Raw genomic sequence first — 25192 nt, 5'->3', positions numbered from 1 at the left:
TGAGGTGTTGCTTGGCGTGCGGGTCAAGCCCAGCTTCTTTTAGCTCACCGACCATCGGTAAGTTGTGTCCCTCTTGGTCTCCACTTGCATGCAGAGGACAGCTAGAGCGACAGTTATGCCACCAGTGAGCTCAGTGAGCATCAGACATGATGATAATGTATTGGAAAATGTATTGTAAACTATAAAATGTTTTACAAATGCGAATGGTTACTTTTAATTCTCTCGAGGCCATTAAAGTGATTAATTACAACAATATTATCAGATGGAACATGGTTTGTTAGGTTACAAATAAAAGGACTAGGGCTAACATGGGGGGAGGGGTGTGAAAATAGATATCATTCCAGATTCTCAATCACATATGGTTATTAGAATTATTTTTAATTTTATGGCCTAAGAATCCCCCTTTTCTATAAAATTTAATTAACTCGAGTTTCTATTTAAACAGCAAATCCAATGGAATGAAATAACAATCTATGTTTTATGCCTCTGCATGTTTTTCTCGTTTAATCCTTGAGTGAAAATCATCTGGCAAGAGGAAAGTCTATATCTCAAGAATGAAGGTTATTTTAAAAGTTGTGCTTAAGGAGAAAATTAGCCAATAAATTATATTTATGATGTTAGTAAAAGTGTGCCACGAGTTCAACACATTTGAAATGTAAATTGTGTGACTTAATTATTAACTTCATTTTATTATTTTCCTACCACTGAAAATAGTTGTAGGCCATTTTAAAACCATTGAGTCCCAATTGCAAGGAAGCCTAGAAGCTTCGTGTTAATTGATTAAATAGAAGTATTCCTTATATGAATCTGGAAGAGAAAGCATAAGGATTGCCATAGTTTCACCAAAGAACATAAAATATTGTAAACATGGTAAAGACTCTTTCCCCAAGACAAGCAAGCATCTAGAGTCCAGCCAGGTCTGGTCCTACTGTGACTTTACTTACCCCTGTCCACTTTGTTGTTTTTTTTTTTAATGTTTTTTTATTATATTATGTTAGTCATCATACAGTACATCCCCAGTTTCCGATGTAAAGTTCCATGATTCATTAGTTGCGTATAACACCCAGTGCACCATGCAATACGTGCCCTCCTTACTACCCATCACCAGCCTATCCCATTCCCCACCCCCTGCCCCTCTGAAGCCCTCAGTTTGTTTCTCAGAGTCCATAGTCTCTCATGCTTCATTCCCCCTTCTGATTACCCCCCCTTTCTTTATCCCTTTCTTCCCCTACCGATCTTCCTAGTTCTTATGTTCCATAGATGAGAGAAATCATATGATAATTGTCTTTCTCTGCTTGACTTATTTCACTTAGCATTATCTCCTCCAGCGCCCCCCTTTGCTCGCCTCCTCCCTGCTCCCCTCCACCTTCACGCTCATTACAGGTTGCATATCTACCCACCTCCTCAGGCTCTTCCGGGCACCTCTCCTTTCTGCTCATGCCCTTGCTTGCACCTGCCTGGATTGTCCTTCCTCTTCTTGTTTGCCCAGCTAACTGCTCTTCATCTTCAGAATCCAGATCAGGTCTGTTCCCTTAAAGAAAAGCCTCCGTAAGCTTCTTTGCCAAAAGCTGGCCGACTCCCTTTCTCTGTTCCCCCACAGAGACACCTGTCGCCGTCCCTGCCACATTAACTTGAAATTACCTAGTTCTACAGATCATCCCACCAGACTTCTAGCTCCCTGCAGGCTGGGACTTGGCATTTCTCATTATTCTGTTCACCGCACCCAGCGCCTCACAGGTGTTCAGTGTATATGGAGAAAGCACTGTGTAGTTGGGAAGGAAATTAATATGTGCGTAGGGCCTTCCTATGTGCCCAGCATCGTTATTCAGTCCGAAAGCTTAAGGGGAGGAATTGAAAGTTCATTAACCAAGCTAAACTTCTTTCAGCAAAAAGAGCCTTTTGTGCCTTTTTACCAGGCTTAGACAAACTTCAAAGGAAGTCCTGTTATTAATATTGTCAAGAAATCTGCAAAGGAGGTATTCTCATCTCTGCTGTCCAGGTGAGGGAACTATAGCTCCAAGGAGCTGCAGCGGTTGGAAGTAAATCTGTCAACAGATGCGGTACCTTTTCTAGCACCCAGAGCTCACTCACTCATCAGGAGGAGAGCACAATCCTTTTTTGGCCCTAAGTGTAGAGATCTAGCCATGCCTGGTTACTGCAGAATTCAGGTGCAGGGGTTCCTGGAGGGCAGGCAGGCAGACTTCTGGTCCTTTCTATTGATGGATGTTTTTAGTGTCCCCCCAATCACATGCTGTCACTTAAAATCCAGAGATGAGCTGAAAAGAGTTTTTTCCGCACAAAGCATATGATTATATACTTCAAGGCAGGCCATTTGGTTCCCAGCCATAGTCTCCCTACGGTCTCTGAAGCTGGAAGTGTATGCAGATTAATTTCCAAGTATATCTTAAAGGGTTTCTTCTGCTGCTATGGCTGGCCTTGCTCTGACACTCCTGTATGATGGATGGGGATATAGATGATACAGTGTCTGCAGTCATGAAGTTCCTAGGAGTGATTAATAGTGTATATACTGGGCTGTTTTTGATGCCCTTCCTGGTATTAAATGATATGTTTTCTTTTCTTCCAACGACATTTTTTATCCTAAAGACTGACTCTTTCAGAGACTGTCATTTGACTGCATGCTCTATATGCAGAAAATTCAAGCCTGGCCGGGGTGACCTTGAGGTCACCTTTGTAAGACTCAGTTGATTCATCTGTAAAAATGGGGATGATGATTCGTACCTCTCAGGTTCGTGGTCTTCGGAGCATTTGCTGAGAAGTGGCCATAAAGTCCTGTCTCACTATATCTGACACATGGAAGGCACTTTGTATGTGTGTGTGCACTCAGAGAAGAAAAGCAGTGAGGGGATCACCTTCTTGCCTTTCTCTCCTGGAAAAGAGAGACCACGCTGCCCTCAATGGCAAGTCAGCGCGAAGTGGGATGATGGGTTATGGGAGATGGCTAAGGCCGAATCTCCTTAACTAAGCCCAGATATGCTGCCAGACACACACAAGCAAGACTTGATTCTGGCTGCCCCCCACGTGTTGTCTTTAGGATCATGAGGTATGGTAATGACCAGCTGGGCTTACTGTGTATATAGTCATGATGACAAAGAAACAAGGGTCCTCATGTCACACCGTTTTAAAGCAGCGCCCAGCAGCACTGGCTTCCCTTGTGGTGACATCATTCTCTTTTTGTCTTTTCAGGCTGTGACCCAATTAGAACTTTTTGGGGACATGTCCACCCCTCCTGATATAACCTCTCCCCCCGTAAGTATGCACTGCAGCTCAGCCCTCCGTCCCTCCCCTTTTCCTTCTGTGGCAGCATGGCGGCGAGAAGATGGGCTTTGGGCCAAAGAGGGTTTCACCTCTGTCTCATGCAAGCTGGTGGGTTTCACCTCTGTCTCATGCAAGCTGTGTGATTTGGGCAAATTAACTAGCTATTCTAAACCTCGGTTTCCTCTGCTGCTTTTTAAAGGAGTTATGATACCTGCTTCTGTTTTGAGAAGTGAAACCATGCATGAGCAATGACAGGACCCCTCCACCCACCCCGGGTACTTGCTATTCTGCGGGGCAGTGGAGAAAGACAGAAACAGGATGAGGTCCTTGCCTGCAAGGAGCACATGGTCTAGTTGGGAATGTGGGCAAGAAACTCAACAGAACTACAGACATGATGGGGCATTTGTCAGCACCTACCCAGAGCCCACCCAGCCCAGGAAAAGGAAGCACCTTCTCCCCCAGCTCCTTCTGCCTTGTCTCGTCTCCTGCCTTCTTTCCTTCCTCTCTCCCTCTTTTTGTCTCCTCCCCTCTTCCCCCCACCTCCCAGCTCGCTGAGCTTCTCATGAAGCTTTGGATTCCCAGCTCTGGTTGCAGCCAAGGTATATATCCCATTGCTTGTTGTTATAAGTCACTGCTTGCAGAGGGACAGAGATTGCAGGGAAACCTAATTGAAAAATGAAAAGAAGAAAAAAGCATTAAACCCTAAACAAAGTTGAGTCCCAGTGCTTTGAGAACTGGTTACATTCAAAGGCAACCCTATAGCCATAGCAAAGAACAGAACTGAGATGGCCCCTTCAGGTCCTCCCCTGCCCACTCCCCGGAGGTGGGAGGTGGACAGAGAGCGGTGAGCCGCAGCTGCACCTGCAGAAGTTGCTGGCAGGGGGCAGCTCCTCTGAGCTCTGTGCGGTCGTGCAGACCGAGGGATGTTGCTATGGTTCATTGGCGAGATGCGCCTCACAGAGAAAAGGCTGTCACCTCACTACTGGGTACAGATGGCACGAGACTCTACTGCCCACAGTTTCCACCAGGGACTCTAGACACAGCTGCCCTGCTCCCGACACCTGATGTCCCGAGCAGACCTGACTGTGGAGACAGCAGCTCCTGTCTCCAGGGAAGCTGGAGCAGCTCTAACCAGTCTCCTCCTCTCCTCTGCCCCAGGGGCAACAGCTGCATCTCGGGCACTTAGAAACTCCAGCTCTGGAGCTAGGGAGGTCTTATCCCCTTCATTTTACAGATGAGCACACTGAGGCCCAGAGAGGGCATGTGGCTCCCCCAGGGTCACGTGGGGGGAACAGAACGGTGTCGATTGTGTTTAAAAAGTGCTTAACGCAGCAGCTCACGGCTGTTTCTGGCCCTGAACCCAAGTGCCGTCCAAATGGGTATTTAATAATCCCCAGAACAATGCCATTCCTCCCACAGGCTGCTGGTCTAAAAATGGCCTTGTCTAATTGCCATGGTGTCGGGATTAATTGCTTGCCCCAGTCTATTCCAAGGGGAAGAGAAAAATAAGGATAATATGGCATCAAATAGACATGCTTTGTAGGCGAAAGGCTGCTGTAAATGGGTGCGGGCCTTTAAAAACCTGAGTACTGATGCTGTTCTTTGAGTATCTGTCGGTATCCCTTCTGTCTGCTTGATTTATTTCGGTACCCCTCCCCTTTACTGGCCAGTGCCTGCAACAGACTTCTCTCGGATTCCAGCATGGGCTGGGCCCTGTAGCGTTCGCTGCTCCTTGGCCTTCAGTTTTTTCTCATCTTCTTGAAAAATACCTATTTTTCTTTGCACATAAAGATTCAAGCCGTATTCTGGGAGGCACCAGGAGACAAGGGTCTCTGCTCTAGTCACTAAGCTTTTTTTGTGCGTTTAGCCAGGCTGTTTATTTACCACGTATTAAGTGACAAGCCCTGAGCTAGGCACACGGTAAGTCCTGCGTGAACGTGTGTCAATTTAAACTGACCACCTCTAAAAGATGAAAGCCACATATTGTGGAATAGTTTGATGGCCTGAAAAACACCCCCAAGGGCTAGGGGCTCAAACCAAAGAGTCGTGATACTGGCCACTGTTTGCTAAGCACCTGCCAGTGTGCCCAGACTGATACTAAGTGATTTAAATGCATGATCTCACTTCATTATCACAGCTGCTCTAAGGGTGGGTAGCATTTCTCCTGTTTCGGTCGGTGTCTACAGCCACCTCATGGCCTGCCCACCACCTCGGTGGCTTGGACCATGGCCGGCTTCTGCAGCACCCTCCCCACCCCTTACTTCCTGCACCTGCTGCCCCCCATCCTTGATGACTGCTGAGCCAGGTCTCTCAGTGGCCTCACGTGCCCTCTGTCTCTCTCTGTCTGACAGACTCCTGCAACTCCAGGTGATGCCTTTATCCCGTCTTCATCTCAGACACTTCCGGCGAGTGCAGACATGTTCAGTTCTGTACCTTTCGGCACTGCTGCTGTACCCTCAGGTAAGCTGTCCTCCAGCTGCTTTCCTTCCTTCAGCCTCTACCCATCAAGGAAGAGAAAGGGTTGACTTGCACCAGCTGTTAAATTGTGCCAGACACCTGTGGAGCCACCAGCGTCTCCTCGTGACTCTTCAGATGACACTGAGAGGCTGCCTTTGGGAGGCGGGGGAGTGTTTACAAATATGTGGTGTGCTGTAGGCGGGAACTCATGGCATCTCTCACCGGGAGAGGCCAAGATTTGAGGGGACTCAGCACACAGCTTCAGGGAGCCCAGTGCACACCCAGCCATGCAAATCAGCACAAGTTCATTTCCTCCTGTCCATCGCCGCCAGAGGGAGGGAGGATGGCAAGTGGCGGATAGGAGCCCTCCAAGACCTCTGGAGATCTGACTGATAGGACGTGTCCGCCTCCTTTGGTAAAGACTCAAGAATGGGAAGGTTCTCCATGCAAAGTAGAATGCTGAGGGGACAGAGCAAATGGCTAACAGTGAATTGGGAAGGTGATGGGGCTTTTAGTGATTTTGGAGGTATTTGTTCTGTTTTCCAAGCATCCTGTAAAACATAGATACTACTTTTACTACAGGGTCTATACATATATACATAGCGTGTGTGACAGTGTTGCAGGTGAGGTACGAATTGGTGGGATCTCAGATATCTTCACTTGTTTCCATGGCTTCAGGCACCCCGTGTAGCCAGGCCACTCTACTGGGAACGTGGCCAGAGGTAGTATTCTGCTCCTTACATACATGAGAGCCTTAAAGGGTGTTTTGTTTCTTTAGCTATGTATTTGAAATCTGTGGCTTCATCTTTCTATTTTATTCTTATATACAGCCAGTAGAGCCTAAATATTTTATTTTTTTAATTTTTATGTATTTATTCATTTGGGGGAGAGAGAGTGTGCACATGCAAGCAGGGGGAGGGGGCAGAGGGAGAGGGAGAGAATCCTCAAGCAGACTACCTGCTGAGCAGGGGGTCCGGCGACGCGGGGCTCAGTCTCACAACACCAAGATCATGACCTGAGCCGAAATCAGGAGTCCCCGATGCTTAACCAACTGAGCCACCCAGGTGCCCTGAGCCTGAATATTTTCAAATACACATCTTCTGGCAATTTTTCTATAAATCATTAATTTTCATTACGTAGTGTTAGATGCAAATTCTTGCCACCAAATATGAGCCTTGCTGTTATTCAAAGTGAAGTAAAAATTCATACTCCATTCTGAAATACTTAAAATTATTCCCCACGAGCCCAGAGATGATTATGAACTTTCAGAAGCAACAGAGGTTGGTAGCCAACGGCTCTAACACTTTAGAATCTGCAGGTAACCCAGACATTTCATTGCTGAGCTTCCCAGTCAAATCTGTTTTACCCATCCCTAAAATGGGACGGTGGTGATGAATAGTTTTCCTTACCTAAAATGGGTATTAAAAGTTCCTTGGGAATAGTGTGATAGAATACGTTCTTCTAAAGAAAAGTAACAGTTTTCCGTCAGAAATGTATCACCTTCCTGTGTTGAGAGCGCCCAGGCTTTGCCCTCATTATCTGACCCACGAAGACGTGCTGGCACAGGTAATGGGAACGCGAGGCCTCAAACTTAGCAACTTGCAGACATGTTCCTTCCACAAATATTCACTGAGTGCCCATATGAGTCAGGCCTCGTTCTACGAGCCTGGGGTGTGTCCGTGTATACAACAGGCAGAGGTCCTATCCTCAGAGAGCTTCCTTTCTACCGGGGAGACAGGCAACAACATAAAAATAAGTAACTTCTGTCATCCATCTGCAAACGGTAAGTGAAACGGCCCAAAGAAGATGTAGATTAGTGTATAAGGGCTTTGAAGCAGGTGGAAGACAAGTGTAAATGGAGGTCATGCTCGGGAGGGCTCGTGCAAAGGTGAGGTGTGAGCAGACTAGAAGGGGTGAGGGAGAAACCAAGAAGGTGTCCGGGTGAAGAGTACTCTTCCCCTTCTCAGTGAATGAGAGTGGGACAGAACGCAGTCACATGGCTCCCAGCCCTAACATGTGAATGAAGACATCCAAGGACCCGCCCACACCAGGCACACGACTGCTCTGGGCCTTCTCCTGAGCCCGTCGTATCAGGGCTTTGAAGACCTGGTTTCAGTCTTGCTACTTGACAGACGTGTTGCAAACTACGGACAAGCCACTTCCATCCAGACTCAGTTTCTTCAGCTGCTTAATAAAAAGAGAGAGAGAGAAAAACTGATAGATTACCAATAGATTACCTCCACAACTCCAGTGTTTAGAACGGAAGTGTAAAATTAATTTCAATGAGCACATTTATTCTTCTCGAAGCGCCTGCTTCTACGTCAGATTGGCTGAGGCACAAAAGTAGACTTCGGTGGCTGGTCAGCTGTCAGCCTTTTCCCCTTGAACTGGCCCTGAAAATCTCTGCAGACAGTCTCCACCTGTCCCCAGTTGTCCAGCCAGTGACAGGGAGCCAGGGATGTGAGCCGCGGTTCACAGTACAACGGATGGACTGCTGGCGGATTTTGCGTCCGCTGGGCTGGGTTTGAATCCGGCCTCATCTATTTATGTATGTTTTAAACTCCTGAGTAAATTACTTAAACTGGCAGAGCCAGAGTTTCTAAATTGTTATTAATGAATCAAAAATAATACTTTCCTTGCAACAATATCGTGACCCTTGAAAATTGCAGGTACGTTGTAGAAGCTTCAATCAGCAAATGCAACTCTTGTTGCTACTATTATTATTACGACTCTTACTTTTAAAGTAGAAGAACAATGTCTTGTCCTACCTATATTTTTTCCTTTAACCTTTTTGGAATACTTAGAAAAAATCCATGTAATAACGTCTAGATCTTTGGCCTCTTAACTGTGCATAGCAGAGCTGGCCTGGGCGCTTAGAGAATATACTGGGTATAAATACAGACCCTGCCACCAGCCAACTGTGTAATACTCAGCTAAATCTCTTCTGAGCCTCAGGGAGCATATCTGTAAAATGGAGATGGTAATTCCACCGTACAGAGCTGGTCTGACGATTGCGTGAGTTAATACACGTAGTGGAACATTTAAAACAGTGCCTGGCGGTATTTGTATAAGTAAGCAGTCAACAGATGTTTGCTAGCTTGTCCATTAGGAGCGCCGGCTCTGCTCCCCATGCCCGGTGGTAGCTGCCTCAAGCCTTCCCCTCGATCCGCCACACTATCTCAGAGTAAAGAGATACTAATACCAAGTACGCAGAGGCTTGTTCCAAGGATCAATGTCAAAAATGTAAGCTCCACGAGGACAAGGATTTTTTTTTTTATGTTTTGTCCTTCACTGCATCCCTGAAGACTAAAACAGTACTTCACACCCAATAGGGCTATTTTGAATGAATGAATGAATGAATGAATGAATGAATGAGATCATGTAAATAAGCATTACCAGACACGTTCTGCATACATGTTGGGGGAGTCCCGTAGATTTCCCTGTTTTTCTCACATTTTCGTCTGCTTTTTTAATTCAAATAATGAGGTATCCCCAGGTGCAAGCATCTGGTTATAAATTGCAATTTTCAACACTCGTTAAAAATCTAACCGCGAGGCAGTAATGCAGGTGTTCCCTTTCACTTCACAGCAAGGAGATTTATGATTGATCTGAACTCCGTGGCACAAACAGATGCTCCGTGGCACCTCCTCCCTCCACTGCTGAACACTAATGAGTAAATGTTACTAAGCTGTTAAGTGGCTGCAGTGGCAGCCACCAAGTGGCTTCCCCTGTCCAGTGCTGCCGCAGCCTGCCACTGAGGGTCCCATCGGGTATGCACGATGCCATGTGGCCAGAGAACCTGAGCTCACAGGTCTGGGGAGAGTCCAGGCTACAGAGACACACACCCCCCCCCCCAGGAAAAGCGAGTGAGACCTGCGAGTTCCCAAACATGATACCCAATTACCCTGTGCTGCTTTTTTTTCTTTTGAATATTGTACTTGGGTCGGAAGCAGATGGCATGAAGCCAGGGAGACATGCTAATAGCTCTCTCCAGAAAAGTATGCACAGCCCATCTGTTGGTTCCTTGTGGGAGAAAAAAAAAAAGACAGGAGGAAAGAAAAACCTGCCACCAACAGTAGAATCATCAGAGATCACAGCACTTACAGATCTTGGAGTTTAATTGTACACTTGGCAAAATGCAGTGAAGGCATTGATTCCACTATGACTCATTCACCTTTATAGACTTTCCCCAGTCTCAGGCATTTATGGAGTAGCTGAGGTGTGCCCCAAACAGTGCTAGACACACGACAGGGAAAGAGAAAATAAAGGCTTCCTACTAGCAGGTGTTTTCTTGTCTAATGAGGGAAGACAGAATAACTGGGCAGTTATGCCGCAGTGTGACAAGTGCCTTCAGAGAGGTGAACACTGGGGTCCAGAGGGCAGGGAAGGCGCCCAGCAGAGGTGACGCTGAGCTGATTCTCAAGAGAGTCCATAAGGAGTAGCTACGTGAAGTCGGGGTGGCTTTCCAGGCAGAAGCGCCAGAGAGATGGAGAGAGCAGGTGGGCTTGTGTTTGCAGCTGCTGCAGGGAAAGGTGCCAGTGAAAATGGGATGAAGAGTTGGGAAGGGGCCTGATCCCTAAAGACTCCTAAGCCAAGCTAAGGCATCTGAACCTTATACTCCAGATAGTGTAGCACTATCTGCATTTCAGAGCAGTCCTCAGGTGGCAACCAAGGGGGTAGAGTGGAAGCAAAGTGAAAGATAGCCTGGCTGGAGGCTGAAACCTTCCATCCCTTCACCAAAATGGGCATCAGGATTGAGGTTGTTGAAAGATCCGTATCTCCACCCCATCAGACCCAGTGCCCCCTTTTTATGACAGATATTTGTAATGTCTCCTTTAAATTCTTGATATGAAATTCATAGGTAATATAACTTACCCACACAGTTTTTTTTTAAATCGATATAATGCTGTCATTATAATATAAGGAAATTTTTAAAAGCTAATTTATGATAAAAAGATATCTATTTCAATAAGGAAAATACCCAGGTACAACCACACTAGAAGTCCTACTAAGTGGTCAGATGCGTAGACCTATCAATAGAGTCACCGCAGGTACAGACAGACCCAGGAACGCTATGTCGGCTCAAACACCATGGGAAGTGTTGCTGTCGGGAACCACAACTTTCCCAAATGGTGAGCAACTCTTGACCGTGTTCCAAACTACACAAAATACAGTCGACCTTCAGTGTACCCTGTTGTTACAATCCTGGAAAACTAAGTGCATTAAAACTATGCAAAGAACTTTGAATTTCTAAGTAATTCAAAGGCCAAGCCATGCTCAAGTAACCGTAGACTGAGTGCGGGGGACCTCTGTGTTGTGCATGAGGGCCTCACACATTACAGGGTATCAGGTATGCAAGCTCTCCGCCTCTTAAGTGCGGGTAGTGTCTCCCTCTGGCAAGTTACCCCGACAGCCAAAATACACCCCACAAATGTCCTGCTCATCCCCCCGCTAGGGGTGATAGCACTCCCACTGAGAACCCGTGGGCCCCATCAAAGTCAATGAGAAAACAAGAAAAACCGTGGCAGAATTCCTAGTCTGTTGGCGGGCTCAGGTCACTGCCTTATCATGTGACGGGTGAGGTGAGAGCTGTCCGGTCTGAAAGGCCAGCCCCAGGGCCTCTTCACCCCTCTTATTTCAGGGCACTAGGGCTAAGTGATTGCGTAAGGATATGGTCTGTTGGGCTTGTTGGCGCCCCATAAAAGCATGTCACACTGCCGGATTCATCAACAAGAAGCCCAGGTGCCCTGGCTCTGCCTCTCTGGAACCTCCTCTCACGTCGCAGGGAAATGGCCGGACTTGGAATGTTGTCCCCACTCCTTAGCCATCAGTTGAAGGGCAGGGGATCTGAGGCTGGAGCGTGAGGGAGGCAGTCCGCACACGGTTTCTCTGGGCTCCTCGGAGTCCCTGACATCACGCATGACACACACGATCAGCACCACAGTGCCTGCCCGCCTTCCCTCTGGAAGTTGCTAGGATACCCTGCACCCGCCCTTCTTTTCCTGGCCTCACTGCTGTACACCTGCAAACTCCTGACAGCCATGAAAGGGCTGGTTTTGAGAGGTCAGGCCAAGCCAGCTTCTCCCTCCGCTTCTCTGCCCAGCCTGGGCATCTGTCTACCAGGCTCGCGGCCACGGCGCCCTCTGAGAAGGGCAGGGGTCGCTGGAAGCACCTGGGAGTTTCTCTGGGCCTGCCCACAGTTTGCTGCAACCCTAGGCGGGCGACCAGACCAGGTGTACTTACTGTGCAAAGGTCAGAAATTGGTCTTGGCCATCTGGGCGGGGCAATGTGATACAGCGGGACAAACACTAGCTCTGGGGATGGGTGACCTCGGTTCAGATCCTGATCCCACTTCATGCTGGCTGTGTGACCCCAAGCACAGCCTTTCCCTCTCTGAGCACCAATATCCTTTTCCCTAGAGTGGGGATGGTAATACCTACCCTGCAGGGATTTTGTGAAGATGTAAAGCACCTAATACTGTACCTAGAACATTGTAGGCATTTAATAAGTGGGAATTACTTGTGTTACTGTTGCTACTGTGAGAACTGTTACTTGTGCTCTTTTTTAAATGATTATATCTCACCTGAAAGGAGCTAGCAGAGCCAACAATTAATATGATAACGTATGTGAGTAGAGCCCCTGAAGTTGTGCAGTACCCAACCTATGCCACTGTACAAGGGACTCCTGAGTAAGTAGACAGTCATCTAAAATTGGCATAATAAAAATACAGAGATAATGTATGATAATACCTGGAGCTACCATTTATTGCATGGTGCTATGTACCAAGCTAGGTATTAAGTGCTTTCTGGGCTCTATCTGATTCAAATCCCACTAAGTGCTGACATTTACTGAATGCTCACTCTGTGTCAGTTGTAGTACTCCACCTCAAATACGTCATCTCTGTTTATCTTTAAACCAAGACCCTGAGGCAGACAGTATTTTGTGCCCATTTTCCAGATAAGGAGATAGAGCTCAAGAGAGCTTGTGGAGCTCTCCCTCATGTAATAGTGGCTCAGTGTCTTTCTCCCGATTCCTTGAATCCACAAATTCTTCTCTCCCAGGTGCCTGACTCTTCTTTTTCACCCTTCCAGGTTATGTTGCAATGGGCGCCGTCCTCCCATCCTTCTGGGGCCAGCAGCCCCTCGTCCAACAGCAGATCGCCATGGGTGCTCAGCCACCAGTCGCTCAGGTGATGCCGGGGGCTCAGCCCATCGCATGGGGCCAGCCGGGTCTCTTCCCTGCCACTCAGCAGCCCTGGCCAACTGTGGCCGGGCAGTTTCCGCCAGCCGCCTTCATGCCCACACAAACTGTTATGCCTTTGCCAGCCGCCATGTTCCAAGGTCCCCTCACCCCCCTTGCAACCGTCCCAACCACGGGTGACTCCACCAGGTCAAGTCCACAGACCGAGAAGCCCAGACAGAAAATGGGGAAAGAAATGTTTAAGGATTTCCAGATGGCCCAGCCTCCACCCGTGCCCTCCCGCAAACCCGACCAACCCTCCCTCACCTGTACCTCAGAGGCCTTTTCCAGTTACTTCAACAAAGTCGGGGTGGCGCAGGATACAGACGACTGTGATGACTTTGACATCTCCCAGTTGAATTTGACCCCTGTGACTTCTACCACGCCATCAACCAACTCACGTGAGTGCCGTTCCTTGGAGACTTTACATCCAGTGAGAGGGCTGCCTTGTTGCTGGAGTCCGAGAACTCATCTCCGTTCACATTCAGCAGGCCTCTTTGTTTATATCGCTACTACTACTACTAATAGCTGTCAATTATGCATACCTACTTCGTATGCATTGTTTTTGTTACTTTTATACTCATAACAATGCTTATTACAGGTTTTGTTAGACCCGTTTGGCCAATTATCAAAGTGAGGTTCAAGGACAAGGGGAGCAGTGGAAGGACATGCAAACCTGTGATTTTTCTACCGGTCACTCTGCTGCTTATGTTTCTGTCGACTAGCTCATCCATCCACCCATTCATTCGTTACTCCTCCTTTATGACACACAGGTTGTGGTCTGGCTTGTTGAAATGGCGATGAATGGTGAATATGAATGTTAAAACTCTGGGAAACGAGGACAAAAAATGAGAGTAGAAAACTAAGATCAAGAGAAAACTTAGGGGAGGGGCGCCTGGGTGGCACAGCGGTTAAGCGTCTGCCTTCGGCTCAGGGCGTGATCCCGGCGTTGCGGGATCAAGCCCCACATCAGGCTCTTCCGCTAGGAGCCTGCTTCTTCCTCTCCCACTCCCCCTGCTTGTGTTCCCTCTCTCGCTGGCTGTCTCTATCTGTCGAATAAATAAATAAAATCTTAAAAAAAAAAAAAAAAGAGAAAACTTAGGGGAGAGAAAGCACAGCCGTAAGGTCTCAGCCAACTGGCGTAGTTTGAAGCCAGATTTTGGCTCAAGGCTTTGGGTAGTGAAAGAGAAAAAATGGTAGTGAAGCAGAAAGCTCTAGACTAGGAACCCTGAGAGCAGATGTATCACTTCCTAGTTTTGTGCCTGTGGGCAAGTCATTTCTGTGAGCCTCAGTTTCCTCATCTATCTTAGGCTAAGGGATATTAAAAGGATTCAGTGGTACATGTACTGAAGGGCTGTACACCTCACCGAGTTTGAAGTATTGTTGTCACCATTATGTTTGCATACTGAGTGGTTCTGTGCAGACTCCCTGGACCAGGACTCCAGCCTTTGCTCTTCTACCTCAAGCTGTGTCTTTGGGCAAACGTGTGACTTTTCTTAACCTCAGCTGGGTCCTGGGTAAAAGGCGTGAGTTGGCTTGGAGAAGCAGTGTGCCTCCTTCTAGTTCAGCCATTCAGTGATTCTGTCCCAGCTCACTTTTCCACTGCGAGCATCCAGAAAGCCATAACCACGCAGCCAATCAGAATCCAGATACACCTGAGCACGCATATGCTCGGAAGGGTGTCCAGTAATTCAGCCCGTGCCTTGACAGTTGATAGGAAAGAGAGAAGTCTCACGGAACAATGAGTTTGGTGTTTTCATTACTGCCACAGATGATAGGGATCGCTGCTTGGCCAATAGCGAGAATTGTCAAAAATCTAATGTTAACACAATTAAGTAGTGTCATTTCACCCGGGTTCGGAAAGCAGTTCTGAAAAGCAATGCCTTCTGTGTGTATAAACAACCTACTTCCACTCAGGCCATGTGATCTCCGTAGTGGGGGCATCTCCGTTAGCTCCGAGTCACGGGGTTTCAGTAGAGAAGAATGGATAGAAAATGAAATGCTGAGAGAATGAGAGCCACGCATAAATAAGCAAACATCTTTTGAAAACAGGTGTCTCTCTTGCCATGGGCTTGTGTGCCAACTACAAAAAAAGGGAAGTTTCCATTCTTTGAGGACAGGAAATGTGCCCTAATCATCTGTACACTTCTCGTAATGCTAACATAGTGTCTAGCTCATGGGGGACATTTGGGAGAAGTTGTAGAGATTGAAACGAACAGAACAAAGGCCACTAAGCCACTGTTGTGTTTCAGACCAAGGTTTTGCAACCTGGGCTTTATTGATGTTTGGGGCCAGATGATTCTTTGTTGTGGGGTGTGGGCTGTGCTTGTAGGGTGTTGAATAGCCTCCTGCCACCCACGAGATGCCAGAAGCACACGTCCTGTCCTCCTAGTCCTGACACTCAAAAATGGCCCGAGATTTGCCAAATGCCCCCTAGGACTTCAAATGCCCCAAATTTAGAACCACTCTTTCAGGTTATACAGGTGTTCTAGAAAAGCCTTCTAAAGGCTAAGATACTTACATAAATGAACTCCTAATGATGCTTCCGATTGATTGATTTCATCTGATAAGTAGGACCTCAGACTGGCAGCTCAGCCTGGGTTCTCAGCCTTCAGGAAGCAATAAGCCACTTCAAACCCAATTCAGAATCCAGTTACACTAACACTTACTCAACAGCTGTTGAGCATCGGGGTGCTGTCGTATTGCTTATCTCACTTAAACCCACTAGTACGAGTCTGTTCCGTAATCATCTCATAAAACAAAACAGACTTCCTTTTCAATTAAAAAAAGAATGTTCTATTGTAAAGAAAATGAGTGAAACCAGTCTTTCGATCCTTATCCATGAGCATCAGCTTCAGAATATTTCAAGTGGAGGATAGGTCGTACCAAAAGTCAATGCCAAGTAGAACTAGAGCTCACAGCTGGGCGGACAGTGTAGACAGAGCTGTGTTAAATCCCAGCACTCCTGTTCTGTGGCTTTGTTCACCTGGAGAAAGTCCCTTTACCTCTCGGAGGGGCAGTTTCTTCGTCAGGAAAGAATAGGTCCAACACCGCTTTGCTGTATTTGCATTAGAGAACGCAGTGAATGCAAAACGCTGAGCGCCATGCCCAGCTTGCTGGGCTCACAGCAAACAGCCTCATTCTTCTAAATATAGATCCATCGAGGCAAGAGGTACTCACCAAGTTTGATAATCACTCGCTGTCTGATAAGCAGCCAGATTTTGGAAATTCGGGACAGTGATGGCGGGCGGGGGCGGGGGGTGCTTGTCAGTGGCATTTGAAATTTAGCTACTAAATCAAGCCACACCACCTCCTCACTTGGGGCTGAGCCAGTGACTGGTGTGTTCAATGCCAAATTGGAAATTATTGAAAGAAGAATAGCTTCAAATGGCATATTTGTTATAACCTCTGGAACAAATGAGAGGAGGAACATGTGAGAAGGCCAGGACGGGAGATGCATGTCCTTATGGAGTGAGGGATAAAGTTGCCAGCAGCTACCTCCCATTTTCCCACGTCGCAGAGGCGCTCTTCATTCAACACGTGTTTAACACACACTTACCAAATGTAAGGATACAAAGCCTGCCTCGCCCGGTCACCGCTGCGGGGCCTTGAGCGATTTAGCGACCTCACTTCCCTTACCTGTAAAACTGGGGTCACTCCTACTCAAAGAGGCTCTGCGCCGGTTGGAGATACCGTCCCTAAAATTTCTGACAGCAGCTGATGCATAGACGGTGCTCAATAAATGCACATCGCAGTCCTCTCTATTTATTCTTACTGAAATACATGTATGATGTTAAGAGAGAGTGAGAAGAAAGAAAAACTGATTCAGTGGTTCTCACCTTGAGCGTGTAGAAACACAAGAGTTTCTGAGCCCATAGGTCTGGGGCAGGGGGTCCAAGACAGCATCCGTGTTAAGTTCCCGGATGTGCTCGTGCTCCTGATCAAGGGCCATTCCTGGAGAACCACCACCTGCCCCATCCATGGGCACCCACTCCTTCCTGTCAGGCGTGTGACAGGACAAGATAAATATGTGCAGAGGAGATGTTCAGGATAGAAAGCGGAGTGCCAGACTTGACCTGATTATGACCAGATCCCCAGGGTCTCGGCGGGAGGTACACAGTCGCAGCCAGACACTTAACGATGTTTCCTCTTCGTGCCTCGTCTCTGTGTAGCTCCAACCCCAGCCCCGCGACAGAGCTCTCCGTCCAAATCATCTGCGTCCCACGCCAGCGATCCCACCACAGACGACATCTTCGAGGAGGGCTTTGAAAGTCCCAGCAAAAGCGAAGAGCAAGAAGCTGTAAGTGACCAGTCTGTTCTTTCTGGGTTTGCTTTTCCTTATAATTCAAACCGCTGTATCTGAAATGGACAGTGGGCGAGGAAACCGGAGTAGGAAAGAATGCTGGCTCAGAGTCTCAAGTTCCAATGGGGCCCTAGAGGGGCTTTCTTTTATGTGCAAATGAGCAGCTGAAAAAAGGTTGTCCTTTCATGAAGTCATTCCTGTTCCAGCACATTCCCGGGTTGGTGGGTGTGGTGCCCTCCAACTGCCCAGGCTGCCTCCTTTAAAATAACGGATTCTATGTATGCATGAAAATACGCCCATCTGTCTTCTGCTTTCCCTTGTTGAAAAGACAAAAAAAAAAAAAAGTGTTATCTTCTTGTGTTCTAGCCTGATGGATCACAGGCCTCATCCAACAGTGATCCATTTGGGGAGCCCAGTGGGGAGCCCAGTGGTGATAATATAAGTCCGCAGGCCGGTAGCTAGATAGCACAGGTCTGGGTAGGTATCTGTTCTTTTTATCTACTTCACCCTTAAGCTCTCTCCTTTCCCCTTGGCTTGTCTCTCCATTTCTGAAGTCACATCCCCGATGTTCACACCATCTCTCCTTGCCTGAGCGTGTCCCTGATGTTTGCACCCTTTCGCCTTGCCTGCTGTCTATTTGCCATCTTGTGTCTCCTCATGGATGCATGACCTTTGACATACACTGCTAGGTAGGGGTAGGGGTAGGGGTGAGGAGTGGGGGACTGGGCCTATTCTTTTATTAATGATCCGTTCTGAGTGGACGGTAGTGGTAGAATGAGGCATGGTCCCTGTTACTCAACACGGATTCGGTTTCACAAAGCACCAACGTTCCAGGATGGACACAGTCGGCCCACCCTGATGCATTTCTCACCACGGTGTGATCTAGATGCTTTCAGCTTTTAAGCAAAGCGACACTGCATTTGTCTGCACTCCACAGATCTAAAGAGGTCACCAACCAAACATCCTGAGAAGCCAGGCTAAGAAGCAAAACCAAGCAGTGCTTGAAATTAGATGGATAGAGATGTACGATCACAGTAGCCCATTTTGTGTAGCCGAAGGGACCCCTTTGCCCTTACTGATGTAAAAGTGAAATTCAAAGCTCCAAGGCACGTAGCATTCGCTTGAGGCTCTGCTGTTTGCACCTGTGCCACAGCATATGGTTCACCACCGAACCACTTCAGATCCCATCAGCAGCTACTTTGAAAGAAGTGTACTTACATTTACTAGAAGTGGCTTTTGGCACTTGAATTTCAATACCTCTGATTTGATCGAAAGAAAGAGGAGCTGATGAAGCAAACCTTCTCAGGAGACAGAAGTACACCTCGTTACCCAGACGTGATTTCTGAGGTCACTCCTTGACAAATGTGTTCAATTTTCAGATGCTTTCCTAGTTTTCCATAAATGTGTAGGACGGCAAGGCTCTACCCACAGAGCTCCTTCTTTAGTCCTGAACAGCGTGGTCAGAGCCATTAAAATGGTAAATAGTTTTCACCGTTCATAAATGGATTCTGAGGCTGCCTCGAAATCATTCTCTGTTCACATGGAAGTTATTTTGACAGTTATTGAAAGCTAATACAGTGTTTGGAAGGTGTTATTTTGTTAATAGATTCTATGATTAAAGAACTTAACATACTGTATATTTTGCCACGTTTTCTGTCAGTACAATAGCGTATAATAATGCATCATGCCACGCAAAACCGTGTAATACCCCTCTAAAAGTTCAGTCTCGCAAAGCTATTTGGGAAGCTGGTGGATTAAAGGCAAAGTCAATGTTCCAGAAAGAAGAAGAGCTGGGGATGATGGGCGGACGCCTTGGAAAGATTCCCCAAGAGGTTTTCTACCCCTCGTGTATGTTTTATTTCACGTGCTCAACCTTGTCTTGAAACATTTGATGAACGAGCTGGAGGTGACAAGAGCCGTTCACCAGTATAACAGCCAACATCGTCCTAAAATTGAAGTTCTTCTAGAAAACAAAGATGACTTACACCATTTGCAGATCAATGTATCAAACCCTCATCTTTATGAGTCTGTTCAGCTTGAGACAAACAGGCTGAGCTGTTTCTTGGGGCCTCAGTCTCTTCCATGTCTGATGCTCTATCCAGAAGCCCACACCGTGGCTGTGAACGGTAAATGGACGGAGCATGGGACAGTGGGAAGAGCTCAGAATTTGGAACTTGAAGTCAGATTCTAGCTCAGCTCCTTAATAGCAGGAAATCTTGGGCAAGAACCATCCTTTCTTTTGAGTCTTGGTTTCTTCATCTGCTAGAAGAAGCTTATATTGGAGATAGACACTCAGCACTCAGCTCAAAACTCAGCTTAAAAATCGGGCTTTGGGGAGAAACTGAGTTTAGAATTGTGACCCTAATGAGATTTCATAATAACTCTCTGTTTTATTTTTGAAAATAAGGATAAAAACAGTGTCTTCCTCTCAAAGGGTTGTTGTTTGGATGAAATGAGGTTAGCACAGCGTCCGACACATAGAAAGCACCCTGTAGATGTTAGCTGTCATCCCCACCAGCATCACCATCATCGTCATACGTGCTCAATAAATGTTCCCCAGTACCTTAGATTTTATACATTTTGCCTTGATATTGAATACATTATATCATAAGGACACGGGCCATTGGCTGGAGGGTTTTGCTATGTACTTCCTATCCTCAGATAATTAATTTTCGATATGCCTCCAGGTGGAGATGGCATCTTCACTTAGAGATGCCAGAAGGCTGCTAGATTTTATCTGGAGGTCATTTTTAATATGCCTCAAAACAGTTCTGGAGGAAAAAAAAAAGTAGGAAAAGAAAAATGTAATATCTTAGCTCTCTAATCAGAATGACCCCCATGAGGGTCTCACAGGCCACCTCTCCGTTCCAAAAGATAAGCAGTCTCAGATTGACATATAAGTCATAATCAATGCTCCTGCCCCAAAAGGGCTGGACTGTAATCTCCAGCGAAACAGTTTTCTCCCTTTGAACACTTAGCTTGGCAATATCACGATGGCCTATAGAGAACCCCAAGCCAACAGGCTGATGCCAGCCTTGCAGACATATTCCCAAAGACCCCCCCCACCAAGGGAAGTCCAAACAAGCCTTCCTGGGCCCCTCCGTCACTAGCAACCCAAGCCACATTTGACCCTTCCACCTCTGTCACATTCACTCATCCACCCAACTAGAAATCTACTGACTGTAATTTCTTAGTGCCTTGCCAAACATTTGAAGAAGGGATACCATGCAGGGAAAGTTCCATCCGTGGCTCTCTTTTCCCCTTTGTCTTCCTACAGTTGGAAAGCAGGAGTCTTGTCCTTCTTATCACCCCTGCATTTTATCTCCAGCTGCTTTTTATTAGAAATACCCACACTATTCTTAGTAGGTAGGGGGGACATCTGTTGATAAGTGAAAGCCATATTGCACCATAGTAAGAGGGAAAAAACAGACTCAGTCCTCACAGGGGGAAGCATCAGGACCAATCTCAAATAGCATTTCTGTTTGAGCAATAAAGGGAAATATCTTCAATTATTTCATTTTCTCCCCCCTACCCTCCCGTCTGGGAGAATCACGTGTCTTTGAAAGACTGGGTCAACAGGGGCAGAAAAAAAGAACCAAAATAATATTGTCATGGCTGGTGTGGGAATGGCAGGTAATTTATACTTCACTGATGTGTTGCTGGAGCAATTTTAAGGGTGAAATGTTAGCTTTTGAGGAGATGAAAGAAAAATGAAAACATTTATTTGGTTAAATGGCTAAGTAAATAAACTGCCTATCAGACTTGCCCAGCTGTCAAGTCAAAGTAGCATCTGTAACAATGGGGAATTGTTTGGTCTGTCTCCCTTAGTAACAATAGACATTGCCATAAATAATAAGTCGCTGTCATGTTTTTAATACCGATCTTCGTAGTGGGAACCCAAGACATAAAATATTACCTGATGGATTTCTAGCGTTTGAGGGAAAAGAAAGCTGAACTTCAGATGTGTTAGGAGGAAGAATATACAAAAACAGAATCTTTTCAAAAAGAAAGAAAATTCATGGAGTCAGGGACTTAAGTCTGGATTATGGTTTTAAAGCAGGTGACCTTGGTCCCTCACATGGATACATATGGAAAATTAATTATAACAGCTCCCTCCCCAGGCTGTTCCAGAATCAGAAATCATGAATATGAAAGTGCTTTGTAAGCTTCGAAAGCAGAATACATGTATTTGGAATCATTGTTACTATTCCTGTTTTAAATAGAATGAAGCAACAGAGCCTTAAACCAGAACCACAAAACAAAAAACACAGAAAATAATCTGTCCGTGTCTTGGACATAACACTCAGAGGCAGGTCCACCCCGAGGTGTTGGGAGTCATGTGGTCAGGAGACAGGAGGGGCCCAACTCTGGGCTGGGTCAGCCAGGATGGAGAGGTGGGCTTGGTGCCCAGAAATACTTAAAAGATGAAATCAGGAGAAGGTTAAGACTGAAGGGAAATGGGAAGTGAGGATGAAGACACAATGTAGGATGACCCGCACATTGTTGATCTGGGAATCTAGGGGGTGGCCAGTCACTGGGCTAACGAGCACAGGATGGCATGCTTGAGCCAGAGAGAAGGCAGGCTTACTTTGAACTTGAGTTGTACTTGAGATGCCCATGAGACACCCGAGTAGAGATGCCAGAAGGCTGCTGGATTTTATCTGGAGGTCAGAGGAGAAAACCAGACTGGGCACAGCAAGATTTCGATATGGTTTTAAGCCACTAGAGGGGTGGGCACAAGTAGACTGTGCTGATCAGTTAGACCAGAGGTCTGCAAACTCTTTGTAACTATCTATGCTTTGTGGGCCAGGTCTTTGTTGCAACTAATTTACTCTCCTGTTAGAGAAAGGAAGCAGCAAAGGACAGCGCATGAAGGAATGGATGTGGCTGAGTGCCAATAATACTTTATTTAAAATACTTTATTACTGGGTGATGGGCATTAAGGAGGACACGTGATGTGATGAGCACCACGTATTATATGCAACTAATGAATAATTGAACACTCCACCGAAAACTAATGATGTGCTACATATTGGCTACTTGAATTTAAATTTTAAAAAAGAATATAAAATAAAAATAAAAACAGAGAGCCACCAAAATTAGCCAATGGGCTACGGTTTGCTGACCTCTGATTTAGATCCCACTCAGTGTTTCTAGAATCACTCTGCAGAAGGCAATCACCAAGCCTTTCATTTACTACTAATAATAAAATATATTTTAAAATGACTAGCATGTTTCTAACACTTTCATAAACATCACCTAATTCAATCCTCTGGGGAATCCACCTAAGTATTTTCATGATTCCCATTTCACAGATAGGACAAGTAAGGTGGAGAAGTTAATGGCTTGCTGAAATCATAAGATTCACATGTAATGGGGCTAGGATTTGAATCTATACCCAGATTAAACAACTCGAAAGCTCTCAACCAGACCAGGACACTTGGGTTTCAGCAGTTTCTCTTCGACTTAACAGCTGTGTGACTTGAGCCACATGGCTTCAGACCTTTGGTCTTGTCTGCTGTAAAACGACTCCCATATGCCCTCCCAGCTGACATTCTCGGACCTCCTAACCTGCCTGGGTCACCGGGTCAGAGCATGGAAAACCCAGTCCGCAAACAAGATCTTCCCCCAGCCGTCCTTATTCCAACGAAGGACAGGACAGAAGACCCTTCAATATGCTGACTTGATTAGGGTTCCTGGACATGACCAGCCTGAGACCCAGGACCCACTCCTGATGACCAGTTTAGTCTGGACAGGACCCTCTGCTTATGGCAGAAAATCGGTGTCAGCAGCCTCAGGGTCTTCATCTGCCATGTGACAGGGTCAAGAAAGATGATGTACGTGTTCAAAGCAGATAATTGGTGTCCATCCTTGTTGGAGAAATGCAGAATGGATCAGGACATATGCAGGATTCCCCACCCCCACCCAGTGACTCCGATTCTGCTTCTCTGGATTCACCAAGTGGGTTTCAGCACCCCGAGACCTCAGGAAGCAGGTGTATTTGGCAGCAATGTCAGTCTCTAAGGTATTTGTCTTAAATCCATCCTGTGTTTGAAAGACTTTTCTACCCTGAAAGGCCAACATTCAGGCTGAAGGTGATCAGAAAGTTTTGTGCGTTGTTTTTTTGTTTTGTTTTGTTTTTATTCAAAGATTCCCAGCACTTGTTAAAATCCTTTATGTCATTTGAGCTCATTTATTACTTGTTACAATCCCTTGAGGTAGATGATGTTAAGAGCCCCATTTTACAGATTAAGAAACTGAGGCCCAGGTAAAATGCTTGCCTGAGGTCATGCAGGAAGTGAGGATTGCTGGGCTCTTCCTGGCTCTGAAACCCCTGCGTTTCTGATGACTCTCTTCACGTCTTCAGGTAGAACTCTTAAGTTATTTACTTCGGCCTCATTTCCCCTCTCTGGCTGTACCACTGGCTTTTTCATTTGTGAAGACAGGACATGTAAAACCCCACGGAACCGGGCCCCGGTGTTGGGGCTCGTGGTTGTCTGGGCAGGGTGGTGCTGAGGGACTCAAGCTTTGGCTCCCCTGTGGCTCCAGTCTGACCCCCGGCTTGGCTCGGTGTCGCTCTCACCCCCAGGCAGAGACGGGCTCGCTCAGCAAGTAGATTGCATGGCACACTTTGCCCTCACATCCAAGGCCACCTTTCTCAGCATGCCGTGTCTTCTCTCCACTAAATATTTTCTCAAGGGATATATCTTTGGTAGAGGTGGTCCAGCTTTCCCAAAACACACATAATAAAATTGAAAGGGGTGCAGAGGACTAAGCATAATTTAGGTGGCTTTAAAAGGGGGGCTCATTATCAGGCAGGATAGGAAGCTGTCTGCCTATGCCCATCCAGCCAAAAAGGTGGGGCCACCTGCGGGGAGTGAGGAAGCAGGCTCAGAAGTGGGGGGCCACAGCCTGGGCTGCTCTCGCCTGTTTCCCACGCAGCTGCAGTAGAAACAGCCCTCAAGTCTGGGGCCGCACTTCCTTCCACAGGAAAGAAGGGTCAGGTCGAGGGCCCTTCTTGCTCTGACGTTCTGCAAGAGGGAGCACGTGGCAGTAGAAAGGACAGGGGACTTAAGGACACCTAGACAGGTTTCCATGAAACTCTAGAAAAGGACAAATCTCATCTATAGTGGTCAAAAGCAGATCAGCCATTGCTGGCACTGGAGTGAGGGGCTGACTGAGAAGGACACAGGGAAGGTTTGGGAAGTTCTGTAGCTTGATTGTGGTGAGGAGGGCCACGCGGGTGTAATATGGTTGTCAGAACTCATCAGACTGTACACTTAAAGTGAGAACATTGCACTGTATGCAAATGATACCTCAATGAAACTGATTTTAAAATGAGAATAGGAGAATTCGTAGAAACAGAACGTAGATCAGAGGTTACCAGGGGCTGGGACTATGGGGGAATGGGGGCTTACTGCTTAACGAGTACAGTCTGTTTGGGGTGATGAAAGAGTTGCCCAGCATTGCAAGGGTGATTAATGCCACCGAATTGGACACTTAAAAATGATCAAAGTGGCAAATGCTATGCCATACATATTATAGTGCAATAAGAAACAAACAAACAAAAAAAAAAAAAACAAGAAAAGGGCTCTGCACAGCTCTGCACTGTGCTGGCTGAGTGACCTTGGGCGAGTCACCAAGCTCCAAGTAGGGACAGGGATATCCAGGGTATGGTCTAGTGTGACACCCAGATGAGATCGTGTATGTGAGGTAAGAACGTCCATAGAGACTGTCAGTGTTTCTGTAAATACAAGCTCTTATCACCCTAGTTCTGTGATTCTACGCAGCTGTACGTGAGCACGTCCCTCGTCCTGGGAATAGTCAGCAAACCTGTGGAAGTCTCTTATCCACGGAGCTGTGCAATCAGTTCCTTTAGCTTAACTCCACACTCCTTCCTCACCCTTTCCCTGGGCT

The 25192-nt window shown here is 46.7% G+C and overlaps 1 protein-coding gene across 4 annotated transcripts in view; it reads left to right on the top strand.

Annotated features, from left to right (window-relative positions):
• Positions 1-25192, top strand: part of DAB1 (DAB adaptor protein 1) — a 389340-nt gene that overhangs the window by 357055 nt on the left and 7093 nt on the right. For 3 of the 4 annotated variants that reach the window (XM_087865923.1, XM_045802234.2, XM_087865924.1), the window contains 5 exons: positions 3205-3267; positions 5628-5736; positions 12825-13373; positions 17145-17272; positions 17642-17752. In XM_087865923.1, the coding sequence (XP_087722049.1) occupies positions 3205-3267; positions 5628-5736; positions 12825-13373; positions 17145-17272; positions 17642-17737 (945 nt within the window). In that variant the 3' untranslated portion in view covers positions 17738-17752. The remainder of the gene's footprint in view (positions 1-3204; positions 3268-5627; positions 5737-12824; positions 13374-17144; positions 17273-17641; positions 17753-25192) is intronic. The other variant, XM_087865922.1, reaches the window with a different exon arrangement.

Source organism: Ursus americanus, chromosome 12 (assembly GCF_024610735.1).
Source record: "Ursus americanus isolate L20-20 chromosome 12, mUrsAme1.1.p, whole genome shotgun sequence".
Classification (NCBI taxonomy): domain Eukaryota; kingdom Metazoa; phylum Chordata; class Mammalia; order Carnivora; family Ursidae; genus Ursus; species Ursus americanus.
This window is presented reverse-complemented; position numbering and strand designations above follow the sequence as displayed.